Source organism: Mauremys mutica, chromosome 14, assembly GCF_020497125.1.
Source record: "Mauremys mutica isolate MM-2020 ecotype Southern chromosome 14, ASM2049712v1, whole genome shotgun sequence".
NCBI lineage: Eukaryota > Metazoa > Chordata > Testudines > Geoemydidae > Mauremys > Mauremys mutica.
Genome location: NC_059085.1, coordinates 29,540,682 through 29,564,490, shown reverse-complemented (window position 1 = coordinate 29,564,490; position 23,809 = coordinate 29,540,682). Strand labels below are relative to the sequence as shown.

General features: G+C 41.4%; 1 protein-coding gene across 2 annotated transcripts; it reads left to right on the top strand.

Annotated features, from left to right (window-relative positions):
• Window positions 1-1,320: 1,320 nt before the first annotated feature.
• CMTM3 (CKLF like MARVEL transmembrane domain containing 3) lies at window positions 1,321-21,712 on the top strand. Of its 2 annotated transcripts, none has more exons than XM_044987652.1 (5): window positions 1,321-1,610; window positions 14,347-14,502; window positions 16,953-17,048; window positions 18,373-18,493; window positions 19,419-21,712. In XM_044987652.1, exons 1-5 carry the CDS (start codon window positions 1,491-1,493, stop codon window positions 19,445-19,447), a joined length of 522 nt encoding a protein of 173 aa, XP_044843587.1. In that variant the 5' UTR covers window positions 1,321-1,490; the 3' UTR covers window positions 19,448-21,712. The 2 variants fall into 2 exon arrangements, with proteins under 2 accessions (XP_044843587.1, XP_044843588.1); XM_044987653.1 differs by having other exon boundaries at window positions 1,499-1,610; window positions 14,390-14,502.
• Window positions 21,713-23,809: the final 2,097 nt, after the last annotated feature.

The following is a 23,809-nucleotide window of genomic DNA, read 5'->3' as shown; positions in this document are numbered from 1 at the left end:
TTATTCTTACAAATATAAAGTTGTCTTCTGGTATTCCCATACTTGACTCCTAGTCAATCGGCACTTAATCTGCCAGTTTTTACTACTTCTAGTGAGGGTTCTGTTGCTATTCCATCCACTAAAATAATAATGCCCTGATTATTATTTTTGACCAAAATAACAAATAAATACATAAAGACTGAAATGTGAATTTCACAACTTAAATGGCTGGTCAGTTATGGAACATCTCAGGTAAGAGCAGGGGTCAGCAACCTATGGCACACATGCCAAAGGCAGCATACGGGCTGATTTTTAGTGGCATGCTGCTGCCAGCCGGGAACCCAGCCACCAGCCCCGCTCACCCCGCTGCCCGCTTGGATTACGGAACCCCAGACCCGCAGCAGGATGAGCCGCTCAGCCCGCTGCCGGTCTGTGGTCCCGGCCACCGGCCCCGCTCAGCCCGCTGCCAGCCTGGATGGACAGAAGTGGCCAGCAGCCGGGACCCTGCCTGGCAGGGGCCAGTGGACAGAACTCCAGACGGGCAACAGGATGAGCGGCTCAGCCTGCTGCCGGTCGGGTTCCGTCTGCTGCCCACACTGCTGGGCTGGCACGTGAAACCTTAATGAAGACTTGGCACACCACTTCTCAAAGGTTGCCAACTCCTGGGTTAGAGAATTGTTTGCAGCACTTTAGCTATATGTACTTTCGACTAGTTAAGTTTACTGCTGTCAGTGGTATGTTTAGTGTTGCATGTAATGGAAGGAACCTGAAATATGCATCACTACCATGTTGATGGTGTGTTGCACCATGATGTACTGGAATTTGGATTATTCTGGGGGCACAGGAGAAGTTGCATAGGTACTAAATTTAGATGGTAAAGACTGGGAGGCTAATGCAGCCAAAATTAGCGAGATTCAGGAACTAGCTCTGGGGTTTTGTAATGCTGTGGCACCAGGATACATTGGCGTCCAACTCTTTGTGCGTAGGAACAACTACATTTGTTTTCTGTTTATTTTAGGCATTGGGATTTGTGGGAGTTGGGCCAAAAATTAGCTGGGTCCAGATGTTTCCAGCACTGTCGTGCCACTGAGCATCAAAGTCTGGGGCTATTGATGTCGTAGGAGCCGCTACACTTTTCTATTTGGCGTTACATGCTTGGGAGGCGGTGGAGAATAGCCAGCTCCAGGTGCTAGCGCGAGGTTTCTGCAGCGCTGCCGCACCAGGATGTAGCAGGAAGTGGAAGTTTGGGGGCGCAGAAACAGTACGGAGGGGTGGGGCTGGGGTACAAACATTGGCTGCCTGCCAGCGCCCAGAAGGCGGCTAAGTGCAGCGGGCCAGCCAGGGGCAGGAGGTGGAGGCGCTCGGTCCGGGCACTCCCCACATTTGCAGCTGTTAAAAGTTTTTTTCACATTTCCGCAGTGTCACGATTTCCGTTTCCCTCCTTTAAAAAAAAAATCCAAGTCCCCAGGCGCTCAGCAGCCGCCCAGGCGAGCCCCGCTCCGCTCCCGGCCATGGACCTGCCCGCTTCGGAAGATCCCGATGCCCAAGCGCCTCCGCCTGGCCTCCGCACGCTCCTGCCCTCCAGGGAGTTCCTCTGCTCCCGCAAAGGGCAGCTCCTGCTGGCCGAGTCGGTAAGGGCGCCGGGAGCCTCTTCCCCGCCACAGCGTGGTAGGCACGGCCCGGGCTGGGAGGGACCGCAGCGGTTCTGCGGTGGCTCAGCGCGGGCCTGGAACGGCTCCCCCCCGCTGCTCATTTAAACAATGGGACCCCCACCGCCCGCCCCGCCAGCTTCCACACTCCGTCCAGGGGGGCGGCCCGCTGAGCTCCCGCCGCAACCATGCAAACCAGCTTAGTTCCTTAGGGCTCCAGCCCCCTAGCTCGCCCTATCCGCCCGACAGAGCTCAGCAAAGCACGAGCCCTTAGGCTGGCAGAAAGCTCACTCAAGGAAATAGGAACCAGCTGACAGGCCTATTTGAATGGGTATCGTGGGGGGAGGAGAGCTGTCTGCTTGCAAACAGAGGACGTGCCCGATTCCCTTCTCAGCTCAGTGTAGCTCCCCACTAACTCCAGTGAGTGACTTCAATGGATTTACTCCAGTGTAAACGAGAGGAGGATTTGACTCTTCAGTTGGCTGTTAATAAGTTAAGTAGGAGAAATTTCTCCCTGTAATATGCATATCCTTTTGTGTGTTAGCAAAATGCACAATAGGGATGATGCGCTCACACTAAAGTGAAAACATAGCACACAATGCCAAAGCTGGGTACAATGGGGAACTTTAGGATTAGAAGTCTGAGGTACTGTGCCTGAGCACAGTGGCATGTTTCCACCTTCCCAATGTATTTCCTTTTGTAATTTTTCATTAACTTCTTGTGACTGTTTCATAAGCTTACACTGTTTAAACGTTTTTGTGTGTGCAAATTTATTTGGGAGTGATCCCTTTTTCAGTTTAAAAATCATTGATTTCTAGCTCATAGCATAACTTGTGGTGAAGTTCCATTTATTGCTAATAAATAGAGAAGTTTGTCAGAAACCCATCTTATGCTCAGGGAAGGATGCATTTGGTCTCCTTTGCAGAGTCACCCTTTAGTCTGCTGCCAAATCAGCATGGGCATGTAGTGACTAGGAATGAGGTTATGGTATCCATTGAAAATACAAAGGTGGTTGTTCATTTCCCCAAAATTATACTGTAGTCTTTCTCTAGCTCAAGATTTGAGAGCAGTGCTGTGTCTGAATCTAGAACTTCAGGTTTCAGTACTGTCTATCTGACACTATACTTACTTATTTTTAAGTTTGACAGATGGAATAGCACCACATTATTAAGGCAGGAAAAAAAGCATTAAGATTGCAAGGGAGTATATGATGAACAATGAAAGAAATTAACATATTTGAATCTTCAATCAGTTACTCTGGAATTAGCCAGAAATTTAAGCACCAAGCTCTTTCTGATTTTTTTCCTATTGAGTTTAGGTAAAAGCATCACACTTGAAAAACAGATTTATCTTCTTGTGGGGGGAAAATACTGCTTTTTAATTTTTAGATAGTATAGGCCAAGAATGGGAACCTGTCTACCATGTTTCATGTCATCAGGAAAATGGTGTTTATAAAGGAAACCCTCATTCTATACTGACAGAGCACATCAGAAATGTGATGCTGGACTAATTCCCTTTTTTCACACACTCACAACTCACTCACAAAACATTCACCTTTGGACCTGAAATATTCCATGCTTGGATCCCAATCCTGCACCCAGATGTGCAAGCAAAGAGCCCTGTGCTCACATGGAGTTCCACTGGCTTTAGGGAGAACCTTTGCATATGCAGGGGTCCATGCTAGCAGATCTCAAGGCAGGCTGAGTTCCTTAGTTTTTGCCCAAAGGTAAATTGTTTTGGAAAGTGAGGAAAATTCTTTTGCAATTCAAAAACTGCTGAGAGGATTAAAACACTACACTTCTCCAATTGTAAAAACGTTATTCATTTTTTCTTCAAAACACATGATCCTTTATATTTAAAATATTAATGTTAACTGGAGTTTTGAGAACTCAGCAGCAGGTGCTCAATCACTGAGGCACCCAAAATCAGTAGGCAATAAATATATAGATTACTGATGCATGTGAACTCACCCACTAGATCAGCTTAGGGGAAGGAAACTCATACAAGGAAAAGGAAGTTGGTTTGTAGAGCAGCAACATGCAGCAGGACACCACGCTCTGGCTGTACTGTTTCCAGAAATCTCACACTGTGAATGAAAAGGGTAATAAGACGAATGGCTGACAGCATCTCTTTTTCCTGTGGGCTTATGGTCTCAGCCGCTGGGGTTAGCATGCTTTCTGGTATAGGGAAAACAGAGGCAGAGAGAGGCAAGAGACTTGGTTGGATAGGTGGAAAGTGTCATTAGGAAATAAGGTTTGTTTTTGTGGGTATTTGGGTAGCTGGAAATTGCAGATTGTAGCGTGCACCAGGCTCCACTGATAATTCTCATCCCTTTACTTTCTTAAAAAATTCTAGGCAAAAACCTAACCTTAAGGCAACATTTCAGGATGAGCGATCAAGCATTTAAATTTGCTCCCTTGAGCATATGACTGAAAATATTCTCTCTATATCATTATAAATTGTTACATAACACAATGTAATCTGGACTTTTCTATACCACCTTACATGTAATGAATTGCAGTCTTTAGACAATGTGGCTCTTATGTCTGCAAAAGACATGTGTAAGGCATATTATTTCAGTCATGGGGCCACATTCACCCTTCTTTGGGGGTTAGGATTTAAAGCTGTCTTCACCCATCTATCAGTGAAGGCTGCAGCCTGAATTTACTAGCCATACGCTTTCCTAGCCAACCCACATTTTGGGCTGCATTGGCCCATGGGAGAGAGCAGGTTGCAGTAGCTATCCCTCCACTCCTGTTGGTCTTTGCCACCAAGGCTCTGTTCTTTGATCTATCCTGGCAGAAGCCAACAGACCCCTGAATGAATCTGTTCTGTGAATGATTATCGTTTTTATATGGCCAAGTTTACGATGGTCCCATGCTCTCACATTTCAGATGAGGCCAGTTTGAAAATAGTTGAGAGATTGAGACCATCTGTCATTCAAGACAGCTCAGAAACTATGTTGCTATATTTAAGACAATCCTAACTTTCAGGCACCTGACACTATGTTGCTCCAGTTGTAAAATGATCTAAAAAAAGTATGAAAATGTTTCAGCTTGCTAGCTTTCGGTGTTCCAAGCTTCAAAATAATTGAATTCAAACATCTCAAATTTAAAAATCAAGCTGTCTCCAGAGTGTATGTGCTGTAAGTTACTGGATACAAGCAGATAATAAAATCCCATCTTACATTACATTATATATAGTATTAATTCCCAAGTAATGTCAAATAGCACAAGGCCATAATTTATGGTGTAAGCACAAATGGGCAAAGTTAAGACTGAGCTGTCAACCATAACTCTGCATTTCCTGTTCAGAGTGCTTGATCTCTCAGCCTCAGTATTCCATTAATATTAAGAGGGATTTCTGCCATGGAATATGTAAATACATTAACAAAGGTGGGATGTTTCAGAATAGGAGTTTGCATAAAATGAGACTCTCTGCTATAACTGAAAAGTAGAGTCACATTGTTATTTAGTGGCTTGGTAAATTGCAGAAATCTATTCAGTTTATGAGGATTCAAAGCCATGTCTCAGCGTAGACTAGAATTTCTCTGTTTAGTTATAGAGTGCATCTCATGGCTCTTTCAGACACTCAAAACCTAAACTGAAACACTGAAAGAGTGATCAGCACCATAGAAAATGAATGTTAACAACTGACCTTGAAGAAGTTGGATGTGCCTGAGTTGCACAAAGGGGGGCCAAAGCTGGTCACAATTGTCAGTTTGCAAATCATCCAGTGCCGCTCCTACCACATCTCAATATAGGAGGGCTGGAACATGGCCTCACTGCACCAATCTGCAGCTGGCATATGATCAATAAGGTAGAATAGTCTCTTAGCAACTCTTAACTTGCATCAGGACTGGGGCCATTTAAGAATCAGGGAGCCATAACTGCCTCCCTCACTTCCCCACCCACCTTTGCTAGTATTGCTCCAGTCTCAGCACAGGAGAGAATCTGGCCTTTAAGGTGGCTAAAAGGCACCCAGTCTTTAGTCTTGTACAGCATAATGAGCACACAAGTCTGCAGTTGCCAGACCTCCTTCTGTGTGTTACGAAGTGAATCACACCACTAGCAGTTGTGAGCTCTGCTCTGCTAGCGAGCTGCATGCTATTCCTATTGAATGAAACAAATGCTCATCATGGCTATTTACATTCATTTTTTAATAAACAGGTTTCATTTCCACTCTTTGGCTGTAATTTCTCTGTCAGAGGCAGCAAAGTGGAACATACATTGAGAGTTCCCAGCTTTGGGGAAATCCATTACTTCATTTAGCAGAAGTTAGGCTAGTGCTGAAGCTAATTACTGCCAGAAGATAATTACTATCCTAAATTTTATTCACATAATGAGTTTCCCCCCTGCTCTGTCTCTTTCCCTTTTGGTCTTATCTTATTTTGATTCCACCTGGAATAACTGCATAGCCGCTAAGAAGCAATAACAAGGTACATTCATTCAGATACATGAGTTTTGCCTTCTCCCCTGATCCTGCTCACTCTTACTGCCTCTCCTCTCACCCTTCAATCAATCCCTTATTCTCTGTTTAATTATTTTAATAATCTTCCCCTTTTAATTGCTCCTTTTCCCCTGTTCCTATTTGCTTTCCTTTTTCTCTATCCATTATATTTTCCAGTATTTTAAAATCTTTCCCCTCTTTATCCGTTCAGTTTTTCTGCAAACCATTGTCCCTTCCCTATTGAAGATTTTGGAATCTTTTCTAAGCTCTGTTCCACCCCCCTGTACCCTCCATACACACACCCAAAAAAGACATGCCAGGAAATCATGTAACAGACAGCACTGCTGCTGACTTCCGTACCATTGACCCAGGCAAGATTCCTTCTAATCAATTCTGCTCCCCACTCCAAATATTTAAGTCAAATCTTCATGGTTGTCTTGGTCACTGCTTCTCTACTAAAACTAAGTGGTGCATCCCAACTCCTGTATGCCTGATGGACCCCGCTGGGAGGCACTATAGATTTTTGTAGGAACACCAGACAAATATTCCAAATTGTCCCTTCACAAGTATGGTAGATGTTGTGACACAAAGGATGCAGAAAAGGTGATGTTTGTTTTTCTTGTCTGCTGTCTTTCTTCTCTCTTTTCAGTCTTCTTCTCTGAAGTGAGCCCTATAACTGAAACTTCCAGCTGAAAAGGTTGTGTAATCAATGCCTCTTCTGAAGAAGACCCCTACGACTTTCTGTGACTCAGTAAATAGAAGATGACCTCTGCAGCAAAATCTCTGGGGACAGAACTTTATTTCTGTGTCAAATATGGTGGAGAATTAGTAACTGAGTACCATAAAGTCCACTTTGTGTATTTGTTTCTCTCTTTGCATGAAGTGTAAACAAGATGAAATAGGGAATATTACAGCCACCGATGTTAACCCTCTGACTAAAGATCTTCCTTGACCATACTCAACAAGCAATGTGAATATGCAAGGCTGCTCTTTCCCGTGAAGAGGGAAAATAACATGTGTTTGAACATTCAAGCTGGTGGATGGTGGTCAGTGAGACTATGTATCACTGTGCAAAGCTCTAAACTATTGCCTGGCCCTTGGTATGATCCCCAATGAACTGCAGTGGAGGGTGTACTCAGTACAAAGAGGCTAGAAACATCCTCACTCTGCTCGTGACCTCCAGAGGTCCTTCATTAATAGAAGCATAATCCACTCTAACCATTTTAATTATGTCTTATACCTGTAACTGAATGACATGACTAAGAGGTTGGAATTATTACTGATAACTTAGTAGCCACAGGCACATAAGATTAAGAAAGTTTCACATAGAAGAAAAATACCTTTCTGAATGCAGTAATAAAAAATAAAATCAGGCTCCTTGAATAGTTAATATTAAATACCGGTAGTCTCTTCATTAGCCTGTTCCCTTATGGTGGGACCCTTTTTACAACAGGATATTGTTGTTGTGGTCCTGTCTATGGACTGTTATGCTAGAGTTGTCAGCACACAAGTACTCCCACACAGTGGAAGGGGCAGCAACCTGGCTAAACTCTCAACGGCAATTTTAGGTGCAATAAGTGATCTCAGTGCTAATAAGAAGTGATCCCAGAAGTCAATCTTGTATTTTGGGGGTTCTCGTGACTCCTGCTGTGCAGAATATGTCCTCACTATGTTCTACCTTTGCTTGCTATGATTAAGGATAATTTGAAGAACTTTCAGGAGCAGTTGAGCTTTCAATGGTTGAATGTCTTAGAACAGGGACTTGTGAACTCTTCTCTGGCTAGAACAAAAACCCTCTCTCTATTTTTAGCATAGAAATAGAAAGGAGAGAGATTTAGGGAAAATTGTCCAGTTACGACTCCTTGGCCCCTCTCCAAAGCAATGGTTAAAGATGGGACTTCAGAGAAGGGATGAGTATTACATAAGGTGTCTGACTATCAAACATTCAGGTAGAAAAATCACAGGCAGTTCAATATCCTCAGTGGTATTACAACAAAACATACTGGCTGTCAAAATTCTTTTGCAAAATGAGACCAGATTGTGGCCAGGATAAAAGTCAGTCCCTGAATTTTATTGTCCTTTTGGATAGGTAAGACAAGCCACGTAAGAGTGAAGCAGATAGAAACCCCCCACTTTCATTTGCAAATTTAGCATGTAAACATTATCAGCAAGCAAATAAAAAAAATGGTTAGATTACAATGGTTTCCATTTCCTTTCTGCTTTCTTCTGAACTTGTCTCTGTCTCTTTCTCATTAAAGTCCTCAGCTATGTGCACTGGAAGTTAATATGAGTCTTTCCACTGACTTCAGTGGCCTTTGGATCAGGCCCATATCCATTATAACCACTTCCTTAATATGACAGTAGAGCACAGCGCCGTTGGGGCCTATTTATCATGAAAGAACTAGTATCTCTCCCCAGCTGGGGGAGGCTTTAAAGTTGCTCAAAGAACTATTACATAATCCTATCATTTGTGCCAAGTTTTGCTTCTTACAGCTAATTAAGTGGGTCACTTTAACCCAGACGAATACATTTTCTATAGTCATAAACTATTAGAGAATTACCCTCAGGCATGTTAGCACAAATATAGGACCATTTTTTTCTGCCAAAGCGCGCACACTGCTCTCTTTTCCCCTCCATGAGTTTGGACTGTGGATCATTGTAAGGCTTCTACTATGACGTTATTTGTTAGGACTGTCCTGGTTGGAATCTAAAGAACAAAGCTTTCTGTTAAAAGTTGGAAGCCAAGAATTTGTTCCTATATTATAAGCAAGTGTACTGGCTGATGGTAAAACTGGTAAAACCATCACCTACCTTAGTGGAAAGAATTATTTATAGTATCTACTGGGAGTGTGGTGGTGACGGTGCTAATGTTATGAAGTGTAATAACTTTACAGGGCTGCAGAGTTCATAGAATTCAAATCTCTGTCAGACCCAACATTTACATCACTAAAAAGAGACAAGTAGCATTTCATGTTCCATTAGTAATACTGACAAAATTTTACAAGTTATAAAACATTGAATAACTCAGAGTCCACACAGCAGTTACTTTTTTTAAAAGCCTGTTCTTTCCTGCTTTGCTTGACACTTTTGCTGGAGTCCCAAGATGCTGGGAAAACCCCATCGGACGATCTTTTTATGTTTTGAAGTTCCCACATCAAGAGAATATAATTAGCATCAACAGAAATCTGAAGATAGAATGAGGCCGACATAGGAAAAGTGCATCTATATGGTTATTTCAAAACAAAATTCCTAGTGGATTTTGCCAGCATAAGGCAGCCAATGTTGGTGATTTCATATATTAATAGAATTTAAAGCTAGGAGGGATCATTAGATAATCTAATCCAACTTCCTGTATATCACAGGCCATTACATTTCACCCAGTTACCCTTGTATTGAGCCCAGTAACTTATGTTTGACTTGGATTTCAGTCCAAGCACATACTGCCACTGTGTCACACACACACTAGTTTTGTGCCTGAAGGTTCAGAATCTCTGCTGATATTTGCAAAGATCTCACTGAACACAAGCTCTCTCTCCGTATATTCCTAATTTTATTCCTATGACTTTGTATCCTTGACTTTGTGGATTTTAAAGTACACTCCACTTTATTTGCCTCAAAGTGGGTTGCTATTTGCCTTAATTGTTGCCAAAAGGTTGATCTTAAGAGAATGCAAAGGCTACTCTATACGGCCAATCCACCTGAATTAGCTCATGCCTTTGATGAAGAAACTCTGCTCTGCTGGCGGGAATGACAAATGTGCACAATAAAATCTGGTGTGAATATGCTAAATTAATGGAGTCTGATATAGAAGCTCTCTGCTATTTTCCTCCATTTTTATGGACCACTCACCTCTGAATTAGGTCTTTTTGCTTTTTCGTCTACATTCTTTATAGTGTAACTCAGTTCTTATTGTGCTTAATACTTTTTGATAAGCCTAAGCTATGAAGTACAGTTTGGGTCTAACTCTTCCATTATTTGGATTCGGAGGGCCCATATTTGCTGCACCTATTTATTCTTGTTTTGTTTGTCCTCATGCCCATACCTGCACCTTTCCCCATCCCCTCTGCCCTGCCTTCAGCCAGACAAAGGACAGGAGATTTTAAAGAAGAGCAGTGAGAAACAATACTTCTCAGATTCTCAATATTATGGACCTTCCAACCAACTCCAAGTGAAACAGTGGGTCCATGTTATGTCTTGCAAATGCAAGTGCAGCAGATATGCTTATAACACAAAGTTATGGGACTTTCTATTTCCTAGCCAGAGATCAGTGGCCAGACTTATCTTGGAGGAGAAGGGGGGTTGGGGAACGAAATCAGCACTTTTCAATTTGTACTTCTACAGGATATGTCATTTCTCATATTCCTCTGCACCCTCCCATAATCCGCAACACAAAGGCTTCATCCTTCACTATCAAATGTGCACCCCTAACTTGAGTCACAAGAATCATCCACCACCTACAAACAGTATCAGTTTTTTATAACAGGTTCCTATAATGAAACAAGAACAATGTCATATACATATTTACCTACATCTTCCTAGGAATTTCATACCACCCCTCCCAGTCTACCACCACAATTCTAACACACCAAGACAAGATATATTCCATCAGAAACTGCTATCTTCCAAGCCCCCTGAAACTACTATTTTTCTTCCATAAAAATCTCAGCACTCACTTGTCTATACTCATTAGGATCAGAGTAAGGTTGCACATTTGTGACAAAAGAAGCCTACAAGTAGAGGCTGGTGGATGGGAGCAGGAAAGTATCAGAAGTGACATATTCCGGGAGAGAAGGAACATAACTGGGGATATCCCAGGGATTATTTTAGGGACTGCATAGTTAGTCATTGAATTTAGCAACCTTAATTCTAAATTAACCTTTGTGTGAAGCCTCCAAATCTTCCTCTACGACGACCTCAGTGCTAGCTGGAGTTAGAATCTCTACTTGTGTCCCCCGCCCAACTTGGTTTTGTGTTCCTCAATCTTTACTATAGCACCCACCTCAGTCGTTCATAGTCACTGCTCAACATGGGCATGTGGAGGGAAGGGGCAGTTACAAGTGGTCACACACCCGGCTTAAAAAAAAAATCAAGCTAGGTCATTGAGGGGTGTACTTTAAGCACAGTCTTACCTGAGGTATTATTCCCAGATTATGACAGATCCCTCACTTTATTCAGACCACTTTAAGCACTGATTGTATCTCATTATAAATAACAAACACACCAAAAAGCCAGCAGCTGAAACAGGGAATGAGATTTCTAACAGTGTCTTCTGGAGGATGAGTTGAGTCCGTTAGATACATGAGAATCAAATGGAATATTGTACACACAGAGCATGAGGTTGAGCCATCACACAACAGAACTGGATACAGGAGTAAGCCATAAGTATTACACACCAGATCATCCACTCTTTTATAAATCTGAACAAACCCATCTGATATTAAATGCATGGGATGATTTATTGCTCTCAGTTATGATGTTCCCTCTACATCTGGTCACAGATGGAACAATCTAATAAGGCACTTAGAGATCAGTATGAAGGTTTGTTAGTTTAATAAATTAGTAAATAATCTCAACAAGATTAAACTACTTAGCACTCTCTCAACCTAATGTGCTTTTCAGGTATATGTATTTGAGGGCACTGAATGACCTCTCACAGGAGTAATTAGTGACTTATACGGCAAATGTAACACTCCTTAATTGATGTACAACTGGGTGCAGGGAATATGTTGTAGCTGCAGACAGCCAAACCAATAGATCTGAAATTCAGTGAGGTAAATGCATTGACCCAGGGCCGGCTCCAGGTTTTTTGCCGTCCCAAGCAAAAAAAAAGAGGGGGGGGGATGCCGCCCCTTAAAAAGTGCCGCCCCAAGCACATGCTTGGAACGCTGGTGCCTAGAGCCGGCCCTGCATTGACCCCTCCAATCTAAACACTCTGTTTTCAAGAAGCAGTGTCTCCTTTTTAGAAAGGGCCATCTTAAACAAACATGTACACCCCTCACTTCTCTGACACTAGTGATGGGCTTGAAAACCTCCACATTTAGGAAGGGGAATTTGAACTCATATTCTGACTAGACTTTTGTGGCTTGCCTATCGCTGTAATGATCTAGAAACATCACTGACCTTTGTTGGGTTCGACATTTGGCTCTGTAAAGGAAGTCTGGACCCATCTGTATCAGACACCTGCAAATGCAGAAATTCTAAGCATAATTGGATAGAATCATGTTCCAAGGCTGTTCCATAGCATAATCACACTTGTGAGATTAAATGAACATTTCAAGAGTGCATTCCAATTAGATTTCCATTCAAAAAGCAGCCCCTTGTGCCCATACATTTTTATGTTTGACTAATAAATAATAAACTGTCATTTAATTAAAACAAGACAGCTGTGGAGTAGTTTCTTCAGGCATAGATCACACTCAAACACAGCACAGACCTGTAACCCAGGACCAGAACCTAGCACACAGCATTTGTGAACTTTACTGATATCCTATTTTCCAGCTAGTGAATAAAATAACAATGAAGGAGCACATTTGCTTCATTCTGTTTGAAAAGGAAGCGAGTGAAATACCAGTGATAATACCACCTAGGACTATCTGAGTAGCAAATCTAAAATTTTGCATTTGGGAATGGTTCAGAAGAGGGGTGGCTTGCTGGGCAACTCAGTAGGTAAATTTTGTGGCTTGGCATGCAAATAATATATAATTTTTAATGACTAAGCTAGAGATTTTTGTTATTAGGGAGATTTTGAAACACACAAGTGAATCTGATCCCGAGAGAAGCCAGCAGTGCTACTCACCTCTAAATGGTGCCATCTTGGAATTCTGGGAGAGGAGCCTGGGCGTGCTGCTGCTTTATTGGCTTCCCATCAGCGCAGAAATGTTGTATTGCAGCTTCCCATTGAGTTGCATTAAACAATTGCCAAATATTGCTTTATACTTGGTTTGATTGTTATGGCAGGTATGTCCTCTTCTTGTGGTTGGCCAGAGCAGGCTGAGAGAATGTTAGTTGGGGGGGAGGGGAGATTGTTTTAATCGTTTTAATTAATACACATCCTATGGGGGGAAATTAAAGGTGGAGAGGCTGACTGGCTACAGCTAAAGACAGACAGAGCCAGAGACCCATAAAGCTGGTCTCCAACCCTGAGACAAGTATGTCAGGCTAGAACTTCTCAAAACAAACGAGGGGGTTGGGCGGGGAGTTATTTCTCAAAATAGGTGATTTAATTCATTTTTCACATGTAAAGGTAAATAAAATTTAATATTTAAAAGTATATAATAGATTCCATCTGTCCTCCATCCTTCCTCCCCTCACTGAAGTAAGAGTGTATAACCCATGGCTTTCATGCTACAGTTTCCCATCTGTAAAACTAAAATGACAGACACTTTACTTACCCTCACAAGTGTGTCATATTAGCGGCAGTCCAGCCCAATATTCTTTATATTTATTTTGGGGCTGTGATTCAGGTTGTGCTGTATTTTTTTTAGTCACATCTCCATTGTAGAGGTTTCCTTTTTGAGCCATAATATAGCGATGTGTTTCCTTGCAGCTACAGCGTTGCTGAGAAAGTATCCATTTCTGTTGTTTTGGAGGTTTAAGGCAGAGTGGGCTAAATATCCTTATACAACACACATAATAGGTTCATTTTACCTGAACCACCACCATCTCCTTCCCGAGAAAAATCTTACTGAAGTCTGTTTTTACCAAAGCAAAGCAGTCAGTATTGGAAGAAAAACAAGAACCTTTGACTCCTGGGAACCTTTGAACATTAACAACTGTCAAAGGTGTTTTTTTGGGTTTTTTTTAATCATCATCAACAGAAGAAATTATATTTTTTTTCTTTTAACTTTACTGACAAGACTAGTACCTCTGGGCTATCTGAGCAATGACTTGGATTTCAAATGGGAACTGCATTGCCATGATTGAAATCTTAGAATTTATAAATTCATTTTCTGACAGATTCCAACTTGATCACTTAATTATGTTCCCAGAATCATTTACAAATCAAGGCCAAATGATAGTCTCACTTAGATAGGTGTAAATCTGGAGTGGCTCCCCAGAAGCCAACTTCAGATTCATTGGAATGAATGGAGTTATTTTAAATTTACACAATTCTAAGCAAGAGGAGCATGTAGAAAGTAGCATTTGCCATCAGTCACTGGATTGACTGAAATATGCACAAGAAATCTCTCTTCAAAGCCTCTCAGAACTGCCCTGGACTCTGTCTCTGCTGTACCATGTGAATAATAAGCTGTTTTCCCTTGTACTCTAGGTGCTGTCATTTATCACCTTTATCTGTTATATTGCATCTTCAGCTGCATCTTTCATGATGGCACCACTCATAGAATTTCTGCTGGCACTGTTTCTTTTCTTTGCATACTCCTCTAAGCTTAATGAGAAGTTTAAAGGGATCTACTGGCCTTTGTCGGTAAGTGGGATGTGAAATTCACACACAACTTCAATTGTCTAGTATGAAAGTAGATGATAAAAGGGATAGAGCTGCATTTTATACTAATTGCTAACAACTTGACCCTTATTAATAAATTATTTTTAGTGCTTTTCATTCCACAGGACCCAAAGATTATACACTATAACTTTGTAGCTACCATTTTTTATGGGAGGTAACGTAGTTGGAGCCCAGGCCTAGGGCCTACTGACTCTCCAATTGACTTGCTGTGTATCTTTAAGGTTGTATTCTCAAAAGCACCCAGCCTCAGCCTAACTGAGCTTTGGGCCAGCACTAGGCACTTTTGAAAAATTCAACCCTTAATCTCTGTGCCTTAGTTTCCCCATTTTGTGATGTGAGGGTCAAAATATCACCTTGCTAAAGTGCTCTGAGATTCTCCTGTTGGAATGTGCTATATAAGTGCAGTCAGAGTAGCAGTTGCCCCGACAACACAGTACTAATGTATTTGCTGTGTGATGGCGGGAGGAGCTATCTGACCCTTCTGGCAGTTGATCCCCAAATCACCTTTAAAATGAAAAGCAGTGTATTTGATCTATAGCAGGGGTAGGCAACCTATGGCATGCGTGCCGAAGGCGGCACTCACACTGCCCGGGTCCTGGCCACCGGTCCGGGGGGCTCTCCATTTTCATTTAATTTATATGAAGCTTCTTAAACATTTAAAAAACCTTATTTACTTTATATACAACAATAGTTTAGTTATATATTATAGACTTATAGAAAGAGACCTTCTAAAAATGTTAAAATGTATTACTGGCACGTGAAACCTTAAATTAGAGTGAACAAATGAAGACTCGGCACACCACTTCTGAAAGGTTGCCAACCCCTGGTCTATAAGAAGCCTGCAGGAGTTGCAGGTTATTACTCACACTGACCACTGGATGGCTCTGTTGCTCCAAACACTCACTTCAGGGAACATTTATCTAGCAGGACAATTTATTTTTGCTTAGGGAAAAATCCCAACCTAGTTCAGTTTGGATTCCCTTGTCTTTTACTGTTCTATAGCACCCTTCACAGAACCATCTAAGAAAAAAATCAATTGCATATTTATTATGTCCATTACGGTAATGTGTACCAACCTCAGAATTCAGATTGCTGACCACCATTTGACCTCAAAGGAATTCAATTTCCTGGAGGATTTGTGTCTTATGACAACATCTGAGTTGCCCATCTGTTCAGAAAAGACAAAAGATGTGAACAGAGGTCAAGATATCAGTGTCGTCCCCCCCATCTCACAACGTTTACACATGTATTAACAAATCATTGTTTTTATATGACGTACTATTTAGAGATGCCATTTCCACAGCACATTACAAACACTGATACAAGACATGTTCCCTGCCCCAAAGAGCCTACAATGTCAACCATCTACACAGCACATTTTACCTAGAAGAATGAAAGATTTCATCTCCCTCCATCACTTCCTTGGTAGCTTCGATACTCTACATTTCATAGACTGAACAGAATTCTCTCTCAACCTTTCATCCTTTACTTGTCAGTCCACATTTAGTATGAACTACAGCTTAAGCGCTAGGCAAACATTTCTGATCAGGTACTGAAGATAATGTTTTCATTTATACAGTGGGAAATATTTAGGTACATTGTTGTGCACTTGCTGTGCCGCTCAGTCTCCTGGCTGGTACAACTGTTGCCTGGGGAGAAAATAATCACATTGATTTGGATAGTTTCTTGTAATGTAATTAGATTCTCAGCTGTATAATTTATTCTTATTACCATATAAGAAAATCACTGCGTACAAGATAGAACCAGTGGAATGGAGGCACTAGAAATATTTACAAGTAGAATAGGTAATCCAGTGCATGGCCCAGCCTGTACGCTATGTGCTCTTGTTCTTTGGCCATCTAGTTGGTGTCTCAAGTGGCAGGGCTTTCATAATTTCCTGTGGAGGCGATCGGCAGTCCAAATTGATTCCAGTTGGAAAGCTTCTGTTAATCATTTCTAGCTGTCAAACAATCGTGTTCCATGCATAATCACTGACGACAAAGCACCAACTTCTGAGCTCAGGAACACTAGCATAAATCCAAAGTAATGCCTCTGTTCCTAAGTGAACTCAGTGGAAAGAGATCCTTCTCGATCCAATGTAAGGTTTGCATTGATTTCTGTGGACTAGCAGTAGCTTTGGATTTGTAATGTCACTGAGATCAGATTCTAGCTACTGGAGTCAGGATCCCAGGCACATTGAAAAACATTTTTTTTTTATTTTGATTTATCAGATATACCAAAAAATAGCTGGTCTACATGCAGATAATAAAATAGTTATAACTATATAATCTTGAAATTCTGATGACAAAGAAATATTTTTTAAAGTCCTCATTTTAAAAGCAATTGTAATAGGACTTTAATGTTTTATAATAATTTGACTATTTAAATCAGCACTGCATTGTGTTATACAGGATTTCTTGCGCTGTGTCACTGCCGCCATTATATATTTTGCCATCTCAATCGCTGCAGTCTCAAAATATTCTGATGGAGCATCCAAAGCAGCTGGAGTAAGTACTAAAAGGAGAAAAGCAATTTCCACTTCTGCATCTTGGTGAACTGTACTTCAATATATTTGAGAAATAGCGTCATCTTGATCTCATTGAAATCAGTGGAAGTTTTGCCATTGAATTAATTTAGGTCAGGATTCGGCCCAAAGAGGAAAAGTGGTTCATTGTTTAGAACAAGGAACTGGGAATCAGGGGATCTGGGATCTGTTCCTGATGTTGCCACTCACTCATTATGTGACCTCGCTTACTCTTGCCTCTGTCTCCCCATCTGTAAAATGAAGATAGTAATACCCATTTCTGTAAAAAGCACTGAGATCCTTGGATGAAAAGCCCTATATAATGACCAAGGGTTGTAATTCTATTTAATAAAATATGATCCATGTTGCAAATATTTTCAGACTTGTGTCTTTGCTGCCTGTTTTTGCACCGAGCAGCTGAGACAAAAGCAATGGCATTTTCCCCTTTAAACACCATGTCACTAGCACATGGACTGTGAAGCGCTTTTCCTAGGGAGCTCACAGTCAGCATTTTGTGCTCAGAACCAAGACAAGCTCTGTCCATTTGTAACTTGAAGCCAAAAAGATATAAATATTTTATGCAACATAAATAATATAAATCAAATTTGCATAATATTTTAAAAGAGATCTTGGATTCTTTCCTCCCTGTCAGCCAGACACCTTAACCAAATCATTGGAAAGTAAATACAATTTCATAATAAGGGTTTGATTTTCAATCTATCTTTGTCATTCTTTTTATGCATGGGAGGTATCATATATGCTAAATTCTTAGCTACAAAGGCCTTATTTTTTTCAGCCTCCTTGTCCTGTTAATCTAAACAGACATCTCCAGAGACACTGCACCCAGCACAGCTCATTCAGCAGCAGATGAGTAGCCTGGCAGAAGGCCTTGCAAAATGGCAAAAACTAGGCCTATGGAGACGGGAAAGGATCTTGATCTCCCAGATAGGAATTCCTTCAATACAAAGGGGTTTCCAGAGTCATGCTGGGGCCCGTGGGACCCCTTTTGTATCTCCAGACATAGGGGCATGCCAGGTGCTCAATGGTGCACGTAGCTAGAGCATTCTGGCTGTTCTGAACTATGAAATGACCCAGAGGTGACTAGGGGAAGCCTCCTTTTAGATCTTCCTCACAAATTGTTAGGCAGGCCCTCAAATACGCTCCTAAGCCACCTTTGCCTCACACCACCCGTCCAGTTGTCCCATGTTTCCGCAACAATTTGCCTATTGTTAGTTAAGTTTAGCCCATTTTTGTCCTGGATGATTGACATGAACTGCTGATGAAGAGACTATCCTTCTGTTGTATAGGTATTTGGCTTTATAGCCACAATAGTGTTTGCTGTTGATTTCTACATTACCTTTAATGACCTGGTCACGTTTCTCAAACAAGGCGGTTCCGAAAATGCCACTGAAGCACAAAAGTCAGAAGGTAGGTAAATGCCTCTGTTATATTTTACAAGTGATCAAGCAAAACCTCTAGCTCTTATTTGACAGATATGTGAGAGTTCCCAGCATTAACTAGTCTACACAGACTCTGTTCATGGTGACCCAGAACTCGTGTGTGTTAACTATTCTCTGGTATGAAGCCATTGCAGTCAATAACATAGTAACTAAGGCTTCTTGATTAGAGAAAGTTAAATCTCCACCCTGTTTTAAGAAAAAAATGCATTCCCCTGTGTTTTGTCTAGTCAAATTTTAAATGTGCCCACTGATGATGCTTCCTCTGGGAGACTATTGCGTAGACTAATAGATCTTACTGCCAGGGAGTTTCTTCCTTGCACCAAAAGGTTCTAATATTTTACATATCACGACTGTTTTAATAGCTAATACCCGTTAGCCTCAAAGATTTTCATGCCATGCATTCCCATGGGCTTTCTAATTCTTTGCCTTCAACTAGACTCACGTACTGTATTGACAATATGAATAGGAGCCGAGCTGTCTAGGAAGACAAGGAACTACCATAAAAACAAGAAGTGGGTACTCTCCTTGGCAAAATACAAGGCTTATAAAAGACAGCACAGATTTTATAGAAGGTCTTTAATCAAACTCACATCTTTTGTGAAGGCTTCCTTTTCGCAGTGACCTTGCCAATGGTATCTCCACAACTTCTTTCGCTTGAACTGTTGTCCTTTGTATTGTATTTGTCTGAGACTAACTCCTGGGCAGGACTTTGAAGCACCACAATCATTTGCAATGGTATGGAAATAAAAGCTGTAATTAAAGAAATCCTCGTAAGACCCTATTTTCTTTGAATTAGACACCTAAACCAGAGCAACAAGTCTATTTGAACAGGAGTGAAAGGTGGCACTGCAGCTTCACTCTTCTCACTGCCCCCCCTCTTTTTTTCCCCCCAGATGAGGCCTCCGATTCGGATTCGGACTGAAGAACAGCGCACCTACGGATTGTGAAGTCAAAAGGGAAGAGATGACCAAGTTCTTTCCTATTTGCTAAATGCACTGCCAGTTGAAATGTTTCCCTTTCTTGTTTTGGTCTCAGTCACCAGTACGTTCTCTCTCTTTTCCCATCACTGTTTACAGAGTCACAAAAACCAGTGACTCAGTGATGTGGGGGAAAGAATATTTCAGTGTCACAGAACATTTCTTTGGAAACTGGCCATTTTGTAGGTGTGCAATCTTGTACCTAGATATCTTTTAATATGCTTTATTTCAAACTTTACACTAGATTTCTGAATCTGAGCTTTCTTACTACTTTTTTCCTCCATATTAAGAAGCCAATAGTATTCCTTTAGATAAAGTCTCACTACCTCTACTATCTCAAGCATTTGAAGGCACAGGTTATATTGGATGTGTAGGTTTCAGAAGGCTGCCTATGTGTGACCATGAAAATGGCAGCTGGACATCTGCAACATGAGCAAATCTGAAAATGCCTCAGGTTAGCTGGTTTAGTGGACATTCAATTTTCTGTCATTTTGTAAGATTTTCTGAGGAGAAATCGCCCTCTTTCTAATCTGCTTCTGTGGCGGCACATCACGCCCTTCAAATTTTATTGCAAAAACGAGGCTGAGCATGAGACACATTGTTTTAACCTTCCCTTCCTACCACCAGGGCAGAAGCCTCTATATGCAGTCTGCACATTTAGCTCCAGTTTCAGCATGCATGGCCAGATGGGCCTGGCTCAGAGTCATCCACATGACATCTCCTACCCCATCAAGCCTGTAAGGATTTCCGCACAAGAAACCACAGCACAATTTCTTGCTCTATGCTTTTAACATCAGTCCTCCAGTCAATAGTGTTTACCCCAGGTAGGGAACCACAGGGCTTACAGCTCCTGATAAAGCCAGGCTGCCACAGAGAATGGAAGAAACAACCCGAGACAAAGGCTTCTGCAAATCTCACCTTATCTATGCTTTTGTGGTATAGAAGGGCCATACCACTGAGGAGAGGCAAACCCAGCCTCCTGACAGAAATCTCAGTGCAGCAAGTCGCACTTTCCCAGCCCTCTGTTTTTTCTGAGAGGCCAGATTTGTCCCTTGGTGTGGAGTTTCTAGGAAAAACTCCTGCATTTCAAAGGGTTCTCTTTAGAGAGAGGGTAACATAATCTGTCTGCAGTAGTCATACCTTCTGACAACGTATATACACATCCCAAACAATAACTTAGTTAAAAGAATGGCAAACTCCATGTACGGCATTTGATATGCTTGTTTCAAAGAAACTCATATGTTAACAAGCATTTCATATAGTCACAGGACTGGTGGCTTTTCTTCTCTCTCTCTCTTTTTTTTTAAACAAAAAAAGACTTCATGACACAGCAGATGGTACGAATAGAGTAAATGAAAACAGAGTTAAAACAATAAAGGCAGTTTTTGCTGGGAATAAACATATCCCACTTGTGTTTCAGTGACCTGCTAGCAGCTGGCTGTTAGCTGTCCAGAAGCAAGGTACCGATTAGCAGCGTAGAGGTGTTTCAGACAGAATGGTCTGGCTTAATAAGGGGATATCTGAAAGACAACTTTCCCATTCTCCACAATTCCCATTTCCAGACCACCGAAGGAGTAACAACAATGAATGTGAGAAGTAATCAGCACTTATCTCAGGAAAGAGCCCTTTGGACTTTTTCCAGTGTGGAATTCTGCATTTCCATCATGCTTCTCTTTTACTGTAATACGTTTACTGGCATTTACTGTGATGTTAGGGAACCTGTGGTAATTTTTACACTCTCTTTTTGTAATTTTAAATTCTTTTTTTTTTTTTTTTTTAAACATACTGCATGTGAAACTCTGGAAACTAGCTCAAGATTAACATTTATAAACTATCCTGGATTATACCATCTTTAACAGAAGCTGAGTTTTGTGTTTTCCTTTACTTTTTTTTTTACAATCTCATTTTATAACCTTTCATGCTTTAAACCAGATACAATAATACGGTTTGGATTAATTGTGCCAGTTAGCACAGAGCATTGTAAGAGACAGTGAGAAATGTGCTGCCTCAGCACTCAGAGATTGTAGGCTCACTGCTATATTTTTGTAGAGTATACCACACTCCTCTAACCCATGCATAAAAGGGATGTCACCATAAATGTTGTTATGATCTCTTCAGCAGTCTTTGGAAGTAAATAAGATGCTGTGTGTTTTGGGATCTGATACTGTCATTCTTGTAAACAAATCTGCCCTTTAGATTTGAAATTTATTCTCACACTATTTCTGGAATTCAGGAATTATTCCTAAAATAAAATGAAAATAGTGGTTTTTATGCTGATGTTCTCAAAATCAAGAGATGCATACAAAGATACTAAGATATTTCAGTATCACTTTAATAATACATTGTGTTGCTTGCTGTCACGATTTTATATTTATTGTTGAGATATCTGGTGTTTTTCTTAAGCCTCAGCTCATGGAGTCTTGTGATTATGTGAGACTGGCAGCTGTCATTTACAAAATTTCTAGCTCCTATAGTGGCTGGAAAAAAACAACCACCACCAACTGAAAAAAATCTAACTCCGAAAACCCAGGAGTCAGATAAAGGGAACCCAAATTTTATTATTTTTAAAGTCAAGTGATTTTAAAGCCAGTCATGATTTTTTGGGGCCTGAGTCAAGATTTTTGAATGCTTGGGACTAGCCATGCTGCACTAAAGTCCTCAGTTTTTGACACATTCAAGTCAATGGGACTTCTGGTTGCTCAGGACCCCTGAAAAATCAGACCTTGAGGGAATCAGCTGTTATTCTGAGTGCAGAGGTTTCTTCTACTGAAATTGTTAGTCCAACAGTTCGTTATGATCAGGGCCGGCTCCAGCTTTTCTGCTACTCCGAATGGGGGGGGAAGGGGGGGAGAGAGTGTCGGCACTTCAGCGGCAGCTCAATCGCGCCGCTTCTTCTGCGGCAGTTCGGCGGCGGGTCCTCCTTCTCTTCCTCTTCAGTGGCAATTCGGCGGCAGCTCAAAGAGGAAGAGAGGGACTGAGGGACCCGCTGCTGAATTCCCGCCAAAGACCCGGACTTGCCGCCCCTTTGAATTGGCCTCCCAAGCACTTGCTTCCTACACTGGTGCCTGGAGCCGGCCCTGGTTATGATCATACTGCTGTTTTCAACCCCCATATATTTTAGTTCAATAACAATAATTAAGGTCAAAGCATTTACAAGCTGATATAGGTATCACTTCACCTACAACTGAAATGTAGCTATCTAGCTTGAATTTCCACAATTCTGGAGCAGCACTCAGCAACAATACACAACAAATGAGGCTAGGAAGAGAAGCAAGCTTCCAATAGCAAGTGCAGAGTGAACTTACATGTAAAGACAATGTACTTACAATTTAAAATGCCACTCACAGGATTATCAAAGTTATAGGTAAGGAGAAAAAGAAAGTCTCCTTTTATACCACATTTGGCTGAATTCACAAGGCACTCTCGCTGTTTCATCTCTGCACCTTATTCCTGTCAGTGGACGCTTTGTTCCAGTCTCCTGAGTCGTCGTTGTACAAGTGATAGCATAAGGATACTACCTGGCATGGAACTCAAACCCTTTGTATAGAGCCTTTTTAGACTGTCAATTAACTTACAGGCTTGCCAGCTGTGTGACACTAAGTAAGTGTTTAAGAAAACATTTAGAAGACTCTTGTCAGTTACACCCAGGATTTTCACATTTCATGGCAAGAAAATTGAGCTATGATGATCACATCTCAACTCTCCACCCAAGGGGGCATGTCCAATACATTAAGTGAGAAACAATGTTTCTTCAGACTGCTGTATTTGAGAACCACAACCCCACTAACCCCTTTGAAAGCAGCAGGCAATTTAGAGTTCTGGATAAAGAGCAGACAAATTGGTTTTCCTACGCCCTTGATCACGTTCATTGGTTAGTCACAGATTTCAAAGCCTGTATTTATGTCCTGTGCTTTGCTGGATACAACAGTGGGCAGTGCCAATCCTGGTGCTAGGATGGGATCCTTGTAAGAACTTGCAATGTTAATAGTAATAGTGGATGCGTCTGGTAGCCCCAGCCTCAACCCTCCCTGGAAACAGAGTTATACGCTGTACAGGGAATCCAAACAAGTTTAATAAGGGGTTTATTTTTCAAGGTGTTCCTTTACACCACTGCAAACATATTTTTAAAAACATGACAAATGAAAAGATATTTCCTTTGAGCAGGGGACTGGTTGTGCAGTTTGAAGCATCCAAAAATGAAAACCAAAGGAGTCAGGTATTCTGTTAATCTGTTTTACTAAACCAGAAGTCAACTTTCCCCCAGGGCGAAGGGGGGTGGGTAGAAGAATTTAAATTAAGAATATACA